Source organism: Corythoichthys intestinalis, chromosome 13 (assembly GCF_030265065.1).
Source record: "Corythoichthys intestinalis isolate RoL2023-P3 chromosome 13, ASM3026506v1, whole genome shotgun sequence".
Lineage (NCBI taxonomy): Eukaryota > Metazoa > Chordata > Actinopteri > Syngnathiformes > Syngnathidae > Corythoichthys > Corythoichthys intestinalis.
Genome location: NC_080407.1, coordinates 52,276,790 through 52,292,563, shown reverse-complemented (window position 1 = coordinate 52,292,563; position 15,774 = coordinate 52,276,790). Strand labels below are relative to the sequence as shown.

The 15,774-nt window shown below is 42.2% G+C and overlaps 1 protein-coding gene across 2 annotated transcripts; it reads right to left on the bottom strand.

Moving 5' to 3' along the window:
• Window positions 1-607: 607 nt before the first annotated feature.
• On the bottom strand, window positions 608-15,638 carry LOC130928377 (uncharacterized). 2 transcript variants are annotated; one of them, XM_057854923.1, is made up of 8 exons: window positions 15,366-15,638; window positions 4,357-4,398; window positions 4,222-4,293; window positions 2,363-2,413; window positions 2,255-2,291; window positions 2,070-2,121; window positions 1,666-2,011; window positions 608-1,258 (listed from the first exon to the last, which is right to left on the bottom strand). In XM_057854923.1, exons 3-8 carry the CDS (start codon window positions 4,255-4,257, stop codon window positions 860-862), a joined length of 921 nt encoding a protein of 306 aa, XP_057710906.1. In that variant the 5' UTR covers window positions 4,258-4,293; window positions 4,357-4,398; window positions 15,366-15,638; the 3' UTR covers window positions 608-859. The 2 variants fall into 2 exon arrangements, with proteins under 2 accessions (XP_057710906.1, XP_057710905.1); XM_057854922.1 differs by lacking the exon at window positions 15,366-15,638 and adding an exon at window positions 11,790-15,116 and having other exon boundaries at window positions 609-1,258.
• Window positions 15,639-15,774: the final 136 nt, after the last annotated feature.

The following is a 15,774-nucleotide window of genomic DNA, read 5'->3' as shown; positions in this document are numbered from 1 at the left end:
CAAGAGTGCCATCTACTGCCTGGGCGGTATACTATGATAACTTGAAATCATTGAAAATGGGCGATGTCTGAGTAATAATCTTAATTTAAAAATCATTAGTGAGGTTCACTCAAGCATTCCCTCAACCCTTATGAAGTGTTAGGGAAGCTGAATGATATAAATGAAGTTTACGCAGAGATTAACTGACAAGTGCGAGTCACAGATAAGCTCTTTCAAGGCCCCTATGGCCCAATTATCCTGAGGCAATGGTTCTTAACGGTGCTAAACATACCGTACCCCACAAGTTTTTGGAATTGTATAAAATAGCTTTTTTCTTTTCAAATTCAAAACCAATCTATCTAAGCTAGCGAGCTAATAATTTAGCACATTCCCGTTCAAATTCTTCTCATTTTGACAGCCTGTTTTATAAACAGGTCAAAATTTGAGACCACCCTGCCCATTGGTCTGTTGTATTCCTTCATATCAAGTGCGAGTCAACCTTCCACTGAGCAAACCAGTTCCTCCTCCCATTAGATCGAGGGCTAACAGTTAAAAGAAATGTAAACTGGGAGCAAAACAGTCCAAAACCTGGTCTATAAATCCACTTTGCCTAGATTTAATCACCATACAAAAATAGGACCAATACATTACAAACCATTTTTATTGTCTTAAGTTTTATGAACCATTCATACACAAACTGCCAATTTATACATTACACTACGTATCTAGAGACATATTTGATTTAAAAAGTGATCATGAAATCATAGCATCATTGTTCAATGTGCTTTAATTCACATTGCCATTCGCTTCCACCCTCCCAGTTCAGACAGATTGCACGTTTATCACCGTGGACAGGATGACCATTAAACCCCAATAGTCTTTAAAATTGGCCAATGGCAACCTGGAGCTCTTTCCAGATGTCGTTAAGCTCCTGTAATACATTGCTGAGCGTATTTGCGGCCCCAGAAATATGAACCACCAATTTTGTCTTGGAGGCTTTCTTATTCCGGGTGCCCTTGAAGTATTTGGCCGTGCCAACCTGAAGTTTGTGGACACGGTCCAAGTTGCCGTCCATAATTTTCATGGCTCTCGTGACGAGCGAGTACGCCAAGCTGATCATCTTTACGGCTTTGCCAACTTCCTGGGACTCGGAATAGGGCTGCTTGCCGGATTTGAGGAAAGGATGCCCGCGTAGTTTCTCGAGATCGTGATGGATGAAGTGAAGGATCTTGGCCAACTCCCGGGAGTCTATCTCGTACTGCTGGAGAACCGCTTCCGCCTGAAAAGCAGCGCTCTTTGTTTGTAAACAAACAATATACTGTATACTTGTAGCTCTATAGGAAAACAAAAGAACATTCATATCAACCACTTGATAACACCATCGAGCAAATGAACTACTTGGCTGCAAAGCTTCATTGCTTCGACAAACTTCATTTGGCCATCACTGCTCAATGCAATTTCCACACTTCCCTTGGGACAGACAGAACCTCTGCCGCTAGCTACCTACCGTCAACACTGTTGTCGTGTAATGCGGCGCTACTTAGCTAAATAAAGTACTAAGTTCATGTAACATGAGAGTTTTTATCCGGGTATTCTTCTTTACTACAAAGAAATTTGGCGCCCCCTCTACTAGATAGCGCACTAGGCAACCATATAGCTCGCCTAAACTCTTTCCACGGCAGTCACCTTCTTGCGCTCTTGGATGTTGTTGACGTTATCAGAGATGCTGGCGGAAGCTGAAGTGATCCCCCCGGCGGCGGCCACGCCCAGGCCCACGACCGTGCCGAGGAGAGACAGCCCTAAAGTGCATGGCGCAAATAAAATACCAGCGATGACCGCCGCTCCACCGACGGCCGCCGTGGTGCCGCCCGAGGAGTTGACGTTTTTGGCCTTCTTGTGGAAGATTTTGAGGTGTTGGGCGAGCTGGTGGAGCTTCACCACGTGCTGCCTTAAGGCCTCGGCGCGCGCAGTAAAGATCTGGTTGTAGACGCGCAGGCCGCAGTCCACGTTGTTCACCAAAGTGCTGAAAGACCTGCCGGCGGGAAGGAGTCAGTTAGAAGTTCTGAGGACGAGCTTTCCGGAGCACCTACTCTGACTTGTCATGGTGTTTGGATTCTTTTTTTGATGTATTCTCGTCCCACTCTGGAAGACAAACCAGTGACAGATCATACGCTTAACTCATTGGCTGCCATCTATCGCTCTTGAAAACGAAATTAAAGTGAGTTTATCCTTCGTAGATATGCAATGCATTTGGACTGGACTATCAGTGACTCACGTTCCACTTTGCTCCACCACACCATCATGTCTGTATCCTGTGAAGAAAGAAGGCCAATGAGACAAGGACCCCTTGACGGCACGGCCCCGAGACAATGTCGACACCGACCCTGTCGCCCGCCGCCCTGAGTTCATCCTCCTTAGCCGCTAGCCACTCGGCCTGGAAGACACAGAAGAAGCCTTCTGACACATCATCAAAGTTAACAGCGAGACGGAAACAGGGCCGGCCCAGCCTATACGCAGACTATGCAGCTGATTAGGGCCCCTGACCACTAGGGGGCCCCCAATCTGGCAATTGTTTAATTTATATTCTATTTTGTTGACTACAGTTTTCTTTATTTGACTTTTGTGAGTTTTGATACTTGATTATAAGCTTAAAAAAGATAAAAGTTCTTCCTTAACTTTTTTCTTTCCTCTTTTAGAAAAAGGTTTGGTGCTATCTACAGTAAGTACTGACAATCATTTGGGGTAAGAAGTTTGAAGTATGCAGTGCAACAAAATCTATTAATATACAAAATATGGACGTATGGGTTGGATTGCATGTAGGGCTGGGCAATATGGCCTTAAGTACGTATCACGATAACTTGAGCATATTTATCTCGATAATGATAAATGACAATAAATTCGCCCAAGCGGACTGTTATATAATTTGAAAATTTGAATCAATGCATGCAATACAAATTAACCGTTTCTCGTTCATTTACCAGCTTTCAATTGAACAATTGCACATGCAGTCTAAACATTAAGTATTACAAAAATGTTGTAAACAATAAGAATTCTAGTGTGAACATTTATAACAGCTTGTATGACTTGAAAAATGTACATTATAATAAAAATCAATATGACGACTGTGCAAACATGTCATTCTAACACAAATGACTTGCAGCTTTAACAGTACACTTCAGACAACTTATTGGTAATGGCTGCTGTGACATAATTATTCAACACAAGCGTTTACGTCAAGGTTTCGGGTTTTTTTTTTTTTTTTTCCCCCGAAACACTTTTTAATACATGCATCCCCACACATTCATAACCAGATTAAAGCTGTATTGCTCTGATGCCAATGAAACATTTAAGGTTTTATGATGGCAGAATAAAGCAAACACATACAAAAAATAGCTGTGGCCATTAAACTGTCATATTATATATAGGTTTCACTGTTGGATTATACTTTATGCTGAGTGCTTTACCATCATGAAAGCTTTCAGATAAATCACACAGAGATGCCAAATAACACGACATACTGATTGCTACATGAAGTCCGTGCCCAGTCCACTCATTAATTTCAGCCGTTTCGACAAGGTTAGAGCCACTATCCGACTCCATCACGTTCATTTGAAGCCGCTGTTAGCCGCTAGCGTTAGCCTGTGGCTTGGCTACCAGAAGAAAGCACTGAAAGCATCCTCTCCTGAAAACGTGAGAACCAGGGAGGACAGCGGGTGAAAGCCCGTCTGGAACCCGCCAAGAGTTTACTTAATGTCGGGAGAAAGTTTGGCGAAGCTAACTTAAGCCCGACTCCATCCAGTTTACTTGTAGCGTTAGCCGCTAGCGTTAGCCTACCGGGCTTCTGTTTGTTTGGCTTCCTGAAAACCACGTGACTCCATATGTAAGCACACTGTCTGCTTTCTTGAAGGGGAATGAACATAGCCGAACAACACAGAGTCAAAGCGGGATGAAAAGACTATTTTCTTGTTTTATTAAATTACCGAATTTACCGACATGGTCAAAATTACGTCGGTCATCGTGAAGAATTTCGGTAACGGTAAATTTTCAGTTTACCGCCCTGCTCTAATTGCATGTATGGGTTTCACAGTACACTTTGACGAAATGGTGGGCCAAAAATATGGGCCCCTTTGCATTATTTCGCTTAGGACCCCCAAATGGCCTGGGCCTGGGCCAAACGGAAATATTGTTCAGCATTTTTAATTAATCTGAGGTGACGTTTGCAAAACTGATTGTCAGCCTGACCTTCGCCGCCTCAGAGAAATCCTGGTTGCCTGCCATGCCCTCCGCAACCGCAGTGCCTTCCCAAACTTTGTTCTGCCAAGAGACAGAGACAGTTAGAATCATGTGCGCGTCCAGTTTAAATTAAACGACTCATACCTTTTTTTTGTGTTTTCCAAAGCCTTTGAGCTTTGTTTTTTTCTGTTAAGAAAGAAGAAGAGTATCATTCCCGATCATATACATTTTGGTAATGCATGAAGAAAAAAATGAATAAAACTCGGACGAATATATACATTCAACATACAGTACATATGTACTGTATTTGTTTATTATGACAATAAATCCTTAAGATGGCATTTACATTATTAACATTCTTTCTGTGAGAGGGATCCACGGATAGAAAGACTTGTGACTTTGTATATTGTGACTAAATATTGCCATCTAGTGTATTTGTTGAGCTTTCAGTAAATGATACTGTAGCCATGCCCAAATGCATGATGGGAAGTGGAACCATGACTGTGCGTAGTGCTACCAATTGATATATCTTATCTGCGTTGGGAAATAACATAAGGTGCGAAGAAAAAGATCAATTGCTACCTTGCTTGCCCACATTGCTTCCCATGATATTTCTAATCGTAGGGAGAGGGAATGTAAGGCTTTAGCCAATTAAAAAACGGCTCCGAAGGCTGCCAAAATTCACTCTACTCATTTTGCGCTGCCTTTTATCTCTCTATATGGGTAAAATGGCGCCATTACAGATTGAGCGCAACAATGCGTGAGTGGGTCGTGCAGCGCATGCATTAAAATTAACGTGATACTTTTTTTTTTTTAAATTACTTACCGCCGTTATCGGGATAAATTTGATAACCCTACCTTCAGCCTAAACTAAAGACTCTGGACGAGTGTAAAATATTATGTCTGTAACGTTAAATACAATTAGAAAACGATTTAATTAAAAAATACATATATATATATATATATTAAAAAAAGGCATCCGATACTTTGAAAATAACGTGATCGGACCCAATCGATCGGCATCTCTACTAGCAAGTAACCCTCTTCATTCCATCTCAGCCGGGTGGCAACTGGAAAGTCCGCCAAAGCCCTTATCGCTCTATCCTGCCTCTTTGTGGGCCACAACAAGTCTTTCAGCCAGGCGCATTGCTGCCACCTGTCGGATTGGATGCGAACTGTAGATAATCACAGAGTATAGAGGGGATAAAAACAGTGATGAATGTATGGCGGCCACCGGCCGTCTAGAGCACCGGCCGTTCTGTGATCCTCCAGAAGCTACAGATTACCAGTCCGCCCCTGAAAACCTACACAGGACGTCTGTGTCGGAGAACCACGATCAAATGACATCGACTCCCCCAGTCCAGGTGAAACTTTGGTTGGCTTTGGTTTGCGTGGCAAATGAATCAGGGTCTTGAACTTTTTCTTTTTCCAAAAGGAGGACACATCTTAACTGCCTCAACAGACTCAAAATGATGCACAACTTTAACGAAAACTATCGTAGTTAGACCGATAGATCAGCTCCTTTGGCACAGTTAGAATTCAGTATCTATCGAACTAATTGCTAAATATTTGAACAGATCACTGCCAATGATCATGTTTCCTTTCAATTGGCAGCGTTCGAATGTATGGATCAATTGCAAAATTGGCTGCCATTAACATCTACCTAGTTTTTAAAGAAGCATGTGATCCTCATCAGTGGTGCTGAAACAGTTAAATGAGGAAAAGAAAACAAACTGACCCCTTTGTACCCATCTATCGCATCACCATCCAACCTCTCTGCTGAGAAGCTTCGTTGCGGATAAAAGACTGCTACGTCCTCCTTGTACAACAAAAAGCCGTTTTTAGTACCGAGCACGTGATCATCCATGCAAAAATAGAACTACCTGACTGCGGGAATGAAGCTTTTTCAGCTCTGTTGGCACCTTTGAGTCCACATGAGCAGTGGCCTATACTACAAAGCCGGTTTTCTGGCTTAGCAGGGTAACTTCGAGAGTAACTTCATCACGTGCGACTTAAGTTCGCAGCTAAGAGAGACTACGAAAGGTGGATATGTTGGAACCTAGAAGTGTTGCCATGGCAACACATGCCACACCTGGTCGTCTCAGCGTTAGATCTTGCTTAACCCCAGGATTCCAATTAACCACGCTCTATTTAAACAGCACTCCTTCGCGGACGTGTCCTCCTGACAATGACAGCGTACCTGGACGACCCATACGACATTGGCGCGCGGATTGTGAGGGGCTCTCTTCGGAGGGCACGGGTTTTTGGAGACCGTCAGAATCCGCTGGCGTACCCGGAAGATGTTCTCCATGAAAGATATAGATTACCTGTGCCAGCTGATCGAGGCGGACGTCACTAATATAGCCCACTGAAGTCAGGCCCTCGCAACCGCCCAGATTGTGTGCCTGTCCGTGCGCTCTTTCGCCAGGGACAATATATGCATTCCATCGGTGATGCTGAATATCTGCGTAAGAACACTGTATGCCGTGCGATTCGGAGTGGGCAGGGCCGGCCCAGCCTATACGCAGACTATGCAGCTGCTTAGGGCCCCTGACAACTAGGGGGCCCCCAATCTGACAATTGTTTAATTTATATTCTATTTTGTTAACTACAGTTTGCTTTATTTGACTTTTGTGAGTTTTGATAGTTGATTACAAGCTTAAAAAAAAATAAAAGTTCTTCCTTTTTTCCTCTTTTAGAAAAAGGTTTGGCGCTATCTACTGTAAGTACTGACAATCATCTGGGGTAAGAAGTTTGAAGTATGCAGTGCAACAAAATCTGATTAATATACAAAATATGGACGTATGGGTTGGATTGCATGTATGGGTTTCACAGTACACTGTGACGAAATGGTGGGCCAAAAATATGGGCCCCTTTGCATTATTTTGCTTAGGGCCCCCAAATGGCCTGGGCCCCTGGGAGTGGGGTATGGAAAGGCCTCAAATTGATTGTTGAAATCGCTGAATGTAAACGAATGCGGAGCTTTGCTCTCATACAAGAAATATATTTAAAGAACTTTTCCAGCGTTATTTCGTTGTGTAAATGCATTTATAATAATCATAGAAATATGTAGACTATTTAAACATTGAGAAAACTTGCTGTTTTTTTCTGCCAACTCGAAGAGATTAAAATAAACTGCCGGGTCAGGCTGGATTTTTTAGGCCCAAACTTTAAAAAAAAAAATTTTTTTAAAGACATACGTATTCATACAGTCAATGGGACTAAACATACAATCATCCTGCTTCACGTGGTGATGCGATTTAAATTTCTTACAGTTAACGTACCAAATCTTATTTTATTGTCCTGACAGCAGGCTTTATTTCTTTTCATGGACATAGGTAAACTGGCATATTTCTTTTCGCTGCTCAGCTTTCAACACGTAGACGCACTCTGAGCTCCTGAAGCACTGTCTTATCTTAACCGATAAGCGCTCAGGGCCAGAAAGCTCGACTCCCAGCATGGCTCCTAAGAATCTGAAACCTGGAGACTTGGATGAAATAAAATCCTCCGTATAGTTGGAAGTTGGAGGTCTCCTTGACTGGCTTGATTCAAAACTAGAATCAAGAAATCATCAGAGAGCTCCAGTTACTTCGCGCTGAAAACGAGAAACTCAAGCAGGCGGTCGAGGAGAGAGATGTTCGCATCAAGAGGCTGGAAATTTTGGCTGACGATCTCGACCAGTGCCGACGCGCAGATGAGCTCATCATTTCTGGATTACAACTATCCCAGGGGACACAGTGGCGCAACTGGCAATTGCTAAGCTGAAAGAGTATGGAATAAACATGGAACCGCTGGACATCCGTCGCTGCCTTCTGCTCCCATCTGGGGGGAGAGGACCGGCGACGGTGTTCATGAAGCTGGCAGACCACAAGACCAAGACTGCCCTGCTTAACCAGCGCTGCCACCTGAAAGGGTCGAAGATTTTTTTTGAATGACAACTTGATTCACCGAAATGCCGAAATTGGAAGAAAAGCACGTCAACTCAAGAAAGCTGGGAAAATAGCCAACTGATGAAACTGTTACAGTGACCTTTATATGCGGCAATTGTTGCCGCTACTCACACCAGCTGTGGTAACACATAATCACTTTTGCCACACACATAGCCACAACAAAATGTTCCACAGCAAACAGATGCAAAAATGTCAGGGACATGACTAAGCCATAACCTTGTACGCCCTGAAATCAACTGAGCTGCTTGACTGGACGCTAAGTTACTAAACTCAGATTGTTGATTGTGTTATTGTACAGTTTTGATGTATGTTCCATTCCTAAATGTGCGTCTTTAGTTGTATGGGGGACGGGAAACTGACACGAATATGCTTCATCCCGTCCGCCTTTGTCTTCTTCGGTTCCTTCGGGCAAATCATATCACATTTTGTAATTGTCAATGACTGTCAATGACACCGATGATGATGATAATAAAATTCCATTTCACGTGAGGGTGGATTTTAATTCGTCATAACTCCGCCTGATTATCGCGCATTCCTCCTCCGTGAAGTAAGGTGCCAGTGCCATCGTCACAAGTAGTGTTTGACTCTGGTCTCCGCCCCCTTTTATGTGAACGTGCAGTACCTCTGACTGGCTTGACACAGGTTCGACTAATCAACCTCATAATCAGGGTCGTAGCACCGATTGACCACAAACTAGACAACCAGGTTTTGTCAACTCCGGTTACCCGCTGGTAAACTGGATTACTTCTGAGCTTGAACTCCGTTCGTGGTATAGGCCACAGGAGTGTATTCATGGGCCACCTGAGGGAGCTCTGTCAACGAATTGGAAGAGGCTTTTTTTAGGGGTCAACTTCAACTTGAGCTTCTTTTTGACTTTCTGAAGGGCGGGACACATTATCGATGGCTAAATATGCTCTGAGATCGAAAAGACCTACGCCCGCATATAGGTGTCATCCGGCTGCGCTGGTGCTGACCAATCTTCCTCGTCCAGTCTGCCCTTAATCATGGCCCCCTGGGGGGATGAAAATTAGCATTTGGGAAATTTCTTAAACTGTTGTAGCAACACTAACGGTTCAGTTGTATCCTTCTGGCCATATGTCGTAAAAAGCGCCACGCCAAAGGGTATGGGTTAATTTGTGTGGGATCTTGCCGGAACAACATCCAGCACCTCTTGATTTTGGCCTCCCTGTGTTCCGGGACTTATTTGGGCAGATCCGGCACCTCATGTGTATAAAAAAATCTTAATAATGTAAAAACGACCAGCAAGAGCTTAGGCCACCAGAGCCAGCAGCACCTCCAACTATCCGTCATGTATGTTTATGTCAGCATACCAAACAAAGAAATAACAAAACAAAAAAGAAAGCCATTTGAATGCTGCATTTATATTATCTTTCCCCCACACACATGCACTACAATGGACTGTTCCGCGACGACGCACTGAATATCAGTTGCTTAGCTTCATTTAGCACCATTTAGCTTCGCTCCGTTTAGCATCGCTTAGCTGTACGTTAGCTTCACTTAGCTCTCCCGCGTTTTTCACGCCACTAAGCTCGCCATTTTTACAGCTCACTTGCTACTTTGCACGTTAGCTATCGTATATTTCAAACACATGAGCGAACGTGCTCGCCATGAGAGCCAAAGTGCAGTGAGGGAGAAGTTGGGAACAGGCCGCTAATGCCTCTTTTAACTTTCTTCTTCTTCACACTGAATATAAAATACACGACAGCACACCCTGTGGCGAAACAATGCAGTACAGTTCCAATTAGTCATAGAATAAAACTCAACAGCTGGTTAACAGCATTTGCTAATGAAAAAAAATTAAATCTATTAGTGACACCACAAGCAGTGATGAAGAATGTTTTTTTTTTGCGGAGTGGCAAGCTTTCGGTTAGCGGTTTAGCGAAGGTACCTCCGGTGAACATTCCAAAATCAAATGTTCGTCATATAAATAACAATTTCTGGAGTTAATCCGACATACTTCAGAATTAATATGATAATATGTTGAGTAATTACTACAGATTCTACACTAAGAAAAGCTTTCAAATGACACTCTTTATGCCAAATATGATTGGCAATGAATAATTATTATGATTATTATACTACTATTATATATAGTAGTATACGATAATAATAAAGCTAGAATTTTTTTTTAAGAATTGTTTTGAATAATGTTGGAAAGGCAAAGTCAGTATTCTGAATCTGTTTACTTTCCATTTTTTGCACTAGTAAATGCTATCAGCATTTAACCTCATTGTTTGTGATTAACTATTGTTATTTACATGATTATTTGTACTTTAATAAAAGAATTTAAGTGTTCCAAAATGGTTTTATGAATTAATAAGCGTCAACAAAAAATTTTGTTGCTAAATTTGTAAAAGAAAATTATTAGATTAGTCGACTAATCGTAAAACTAGTCGGCTGACTAATCAGGAGAAAATTTGTCATTTAGGACAGCCCTAGTGTACCAGAACATATTTCCTCCACACCCTTCTCAGGGCCCCTAGATATGTTCGCCTTAGGCTCCAAAATTGCCAAGTCCGCCACTGGTTGTATGTTCAGTCGCATTGACTGTATGAATATGTATGTCCTTTGAACATCTTCAGATTAGAGGTTAGATAGGGCCTTAAAAAAATCCAGCCCGACCCGATCAATTAACTTGATCTGCAGACTAGAGCCCGAAAACCCCCCGCAATTTTATATTTGTGAAGACTCACGAGAAGGAGGAAATGCGGTAATGCGATGCATGGGTGTGTTTTGTGTGATCACATCTGTGACAATTCCTGTTGCATAGTGATAAAAAGTTAAAGCCTGTCTTTTGTAACGAATTCCCACAGTTAAACAAGACTAAGATGCATATTCAATAAACATTTATAGTTTTTATATTTGTGTGTCTGTTCTATCTGGCGGATAGTGGATTTGACATTTTAAGCTCTTTGAGTTGGCAGGAAAAACACGCAAGTTTCCTCAATGTTTAAATAGTCTACATATTTTGATGATTATTATAAATGCATTTACACAAGGAAATAACGATGGAAAAGTATCAAACATATTTCTTGTATGAGCGCAAAGCATCACATTCGTTTACATTCAGCGAAGCCGACACAGGTTTCTGAATAGCATTTTCAACAAACAATTTCAAGCGTTTCCATACCCAAAACCAAAATCGCACGGCAAACAGTGTTCTTACTCATTCAGCATCACCGATTAGATGCATATATTGTCCCTGGTGAAAGAGCGTAAGGACAGGCACACAATCTACGCGGTTGTGACGTCCGCCTTGATCAGCTGACGAATTCCCTCAGCTGAAAATCTATATCTTTCATGGAGAACATCCTCCTGGTACGCCAGCGGATTCTGGCTGTCTCCAAAACCCCGTGCCCTCCGAAGAGAGCCCCTCACAAGGTTGAAGCATGACAGCGCAAAACATTTGAGTGACATTCATTTTGACATGTTTATCATAAGAAAATTAATTGGAAGAAAACAAGGAAAATGAGCTGAAAATGATGGCATTCTCTCCCCCATCTTCGTTGGCCACCAGCTCAAACAATGTTAAAATGACTTACTTTTCACAAGAGGAATTAAGTACAAAAGGAGACAAATCAATGTTTCATGTTTTGCTTAACTTACCGCGTACATGACGGCGCTCACGTTGTCTTCTTCCCTGCTACTTTTTGTTGTCAGTTCTAATTACATTCAGCTGCTAAATACACCTGTGTCAAGTCGACATGCGGAGGATGTGACATCCTCTGTGTGACTTTCAGAATAAAACCGCGACAATTATCCGATTGGTACGCGAGTTTGCACTCTTGAAACAGGTACGAGTCTTCTCGTCAACAACATCAAGCAAAAATGTGGAACATCACAATGCGAACTGACTGGTTGTCCTCACCCTGCCGTCTTTTTGTCTCATCTACACTAATTAATTAATTTGCATTTGAATTCATACTAAGGGACATGGGATTGACAAATAGCAAACAGTTTTGAGTTCTTTGTAAGTCTTTATTTATGTTACACTTATGTCACGCTGAGCCCTTAAAGAGCATACGACAGGAGAAATAAAGTCTTAAATAGCATTATTATGTGAATTAGAATCATTTTGAGACGATTTGACTATATACAACAATTTAGCAAAGCGCAGAAGACGAGAAATTAGTCTTTTAATCTGCCGGTTAGCCACGCCTACCAATATTGTGCTCTAGCGTATTCAGCCCATTAAGGGGGAATTATTCAGAACGAGATAAACACAACGAAGAGCCGCAAAATGTAATTGTTTCAGTCTCTCTACTCCAATATTTTTACAGGATACTCTTTATGTCCAAGTATTTTCCTCAATTGCTAAATAAATGGCATGGTCACGACAAATAACAGTCTTGTGCTAAACGGAATATGAAATCATAAAAATGCACTTATTCAGGACGACATGGCAAAATTACTCCATAATGGTCAAAACTGTCGACTTCACCTTTACTGTCGCACCTCCCGAACGATATTTTATGACACCTAAATCGGACATATGTCATTTCCCTTCCCCGGCTTCGGAGAATGTAAACAAACCAAGAGGCGTGACAGCTAGCCGACATGCTAACCCGAACCGACTGATGTTTCAAAGTTTTCAAAGCGGAAAATCACACATAACTAGCCCGGATTATTTGACATGACGACTGGGTTGTCGATTGTCTTTGCGGATCGGCAAACCGCCCGGCGGAGAGAAATTTACAGCTCGTTCCCCGTAGGAGGGCAGCTGCAGTTGTTGTGCAGCTAATGTGCATGAGGAGAGCTTTTTACATGCCTATGAATGATCAAACGTAAGTAGTCCTTTATCTAAAGAAAGTTTGTTGTGTTTATTTTGTAATCGCTGTATTCGTATTTGACATAATACAAAACAAGATGTTTACTCACTTCCTTGTAAGTCCTATGATCCCACAGTAGTAGGGCTTGTTTTGGCCAACATCCAGGGTGAATGAGAACCTTTTGAAACTCCATAAAGGCGCACACGCCTCTCCCTTATACAACAAGATTTTTCTGCAGCCGTTTGGCGACCGTGATGCGAAAAATAAACGTATTAATACGCAAAATCAGCTGAATCCATAGTCCTCATACACAACAGAACTACTGTATAGTGAAGAGGACTCCTTCTCCCGTACACGTCACAGCGCCCTCTTTCTCAACTCGAGACTGTTGCCGGAAGTCACTCATTTTCATGGCGCGGGATTAAAAAAACTAAATAAATATAGCGATCGCTATAGCAGCATATAGGAGCATAAAATACCGCGTGTATTATGAAATAAACATGCTTTTTCGTGTCACATGCACTTTAAAGGGACATCGACAGAAACAAAATAAATTGAAGCAACCAGTGGCCTATACTACGAACGGACAGTAATCCAGTTTACCAGCGGATAACCAGAGTTGACAAAACCTGGTTATATAGTTTGTGGTCAATCGGTGCTATGACGCCGATTATGAGGTTGATTAGTCGAACCTGTGTCCACCCAGTCAGAGTGACTGCGCGTTTACAGAAAAAGGGGCGGGAGACCAGAGTCAAACACTACTTGTGACGATGGAACAGGCACCTTACTTCATGGAAGAGGAATGCGCCATAATCATGCAGTTATGAGGAATTAAAATCCACCCTCACCGCGAAAACCAACACAGCTTCCGCGAGTAAAGCGCGACTGGTCCGTTGGCAGCGAATTACAGATTATGTGATTTGTGAATGTGTCAATATGCCAGTTTACTTATGTCCATGAAAAGAAATAAAGATTACCGTCAGGACAATAAAATAAGATTTGGTACGTTCATAGTAAGAAATAATTTATCGTGCATCACCACATCAAGTAGGATGATTGTATGTTCAGTCCAATTGACTGTATGATTGTCCTTTGAACATCTTCAGAGTAAAGGTTAGATCGGGCCTAAAAAAAAATCCAGCCCCACCCGGCTCGAGCCGATCAATTAACTTGATTTGCAGGCCAGAGCCCGAAAACCCCCTGCAATTTTGTTATATTTGTGAAGACTCACGAGAAGAAGGAAATGCGGTAAACAAAACACATCATTATGACCAGGGCCGGCCCAGCCTATACGCAGACTATGCAGCTGCTTCGGGCCCCTGACCACTAGGGGGCCCCCAATCTGGCAATTGTTTAATTTATATTCTATTTTGTTTTTCTACAGTTTGCTTTATTTGACTTTTGTCAGTTTTGATACTTGATTACAAGCTTAAAAAATAATAGTTCTTCTTTAATTTTGTTCTTTTCCTCTTTTAGAAAAAGGTTTGGCGCTATCTACTGTAACGACTGCCAATTATTTGGGGTGAGAAGTTTGAAGAATGCAGTGCAACAAAATCTGATTGATATACAAAATATGAACGCATGGGTTGGATTGCATGTAAAGGGTTTCACAGTACACTGTGATGAAATAGTGGGCCAAAAATATGGGCCCCTTGGCATAAATGGCCTGATTATGACTAAAAATCTGTGTTAAGAGCCCAGGAAAGTGCATCTGGACAATTGTCATTGCATTGGCATGTCTGATGACTGTGTATTTGTAATGTTTCGGGCGCCCTCTAGTGGCTCTTTGGGATGTTATTCCTTTGATTTCATTATGGACATTTTGGCTCATTTCCATTTAATTTATTTAAATGGGACATTATTTCGTCACTTGTTCTGTAACTTCAATTGAATGTGTTCTAAGAATGTTTATTTCATTTGGAAAAGCTTGAAGTTGTTACATTAATCATGATTAAAGCATCCAGCAGGGCATGAAACTGCAATTTCTGGAGAAATTACTTTGGGTCTTTGCTGTTTGGAGATACAGATCTTAGCCCCGCCCAAGTTGGCTTGGGGACATTTCGGGGACAATATCAGGTCACTTCCTGTTTATTTGGGGACGTTTGGGGGGGTGTCCAGGTCAAATCAAGTCATTTGGGGACATTTGGGGGCATGGCCTGGTCACATCAGGTCATTTGGGGGGCGTGGCCTGGTCACATTAGCTCATTTTCGAGACGTTTGGGGGGCGTGGCCTGGTCACATCTTACTGTGGCCCATTCCCTGGATAAAGTAGCCAAGACAATCACAGTGTAAAACTCGCCCAGTTCCATAAAAAGCAATCAACCAAAATGTTTCAATCTATGGTTTGATATTACAACCAGAACACAAAAATTTGCAATTTGTAAACCGCGTCAATAACGGAACGTCAACTCACCACGTCGGGTAAACGGCCGCCCCATCCTGTTGGTCAGGCGTGTCGATGTAGATCAACGTGAAATTCTTGACTATCTCTTGCATCTCTTCAAATTTGAACAGGGGCAGGAAGCAGCTCTTGCCTGTCCGAAAGAGAAACTGATGTGAACAGGACGTCAACAGCTGTCAAAACAACGAAGGACGAGCCGTACACTGTCCGACTCACCCAATTTTGAGAATCTGCAAAACTAGTGCTGCAACGATTAATCGATTAACTCGAGTAATCCGGTTAGAAAAAAGTTCAGAATCTAATTTTGCTGCTTCGAATATTCGTTTAGAGTGGCGTTGAAATGGTTTGTTTTGAAAGTGTTGGCATTTAGTTTTATTGATTTGGTGGATACACTGCCCTTTAGTGGCAAAAGTGAATATGA

Coding starts and splice junctions, on each gene's coding strand:
- LOC130928377 (XM_057854922.1), bottom strand. Junction 2,414..4,221: donor ATTTCTCTGAGGCGGCGAAG/GTCAGGCTGACA, acceptor TGTGTCTTCCAG/GCCGAGTGGCTAGCGGCTAA. Junction 1,259..1,665: donor ACATCCAAGAGCGCAAGAAG/GTGACTGCCGTG, acceptor GCTGCTTTTCAG/GCGGAAGCGGTTCTCCAGCA.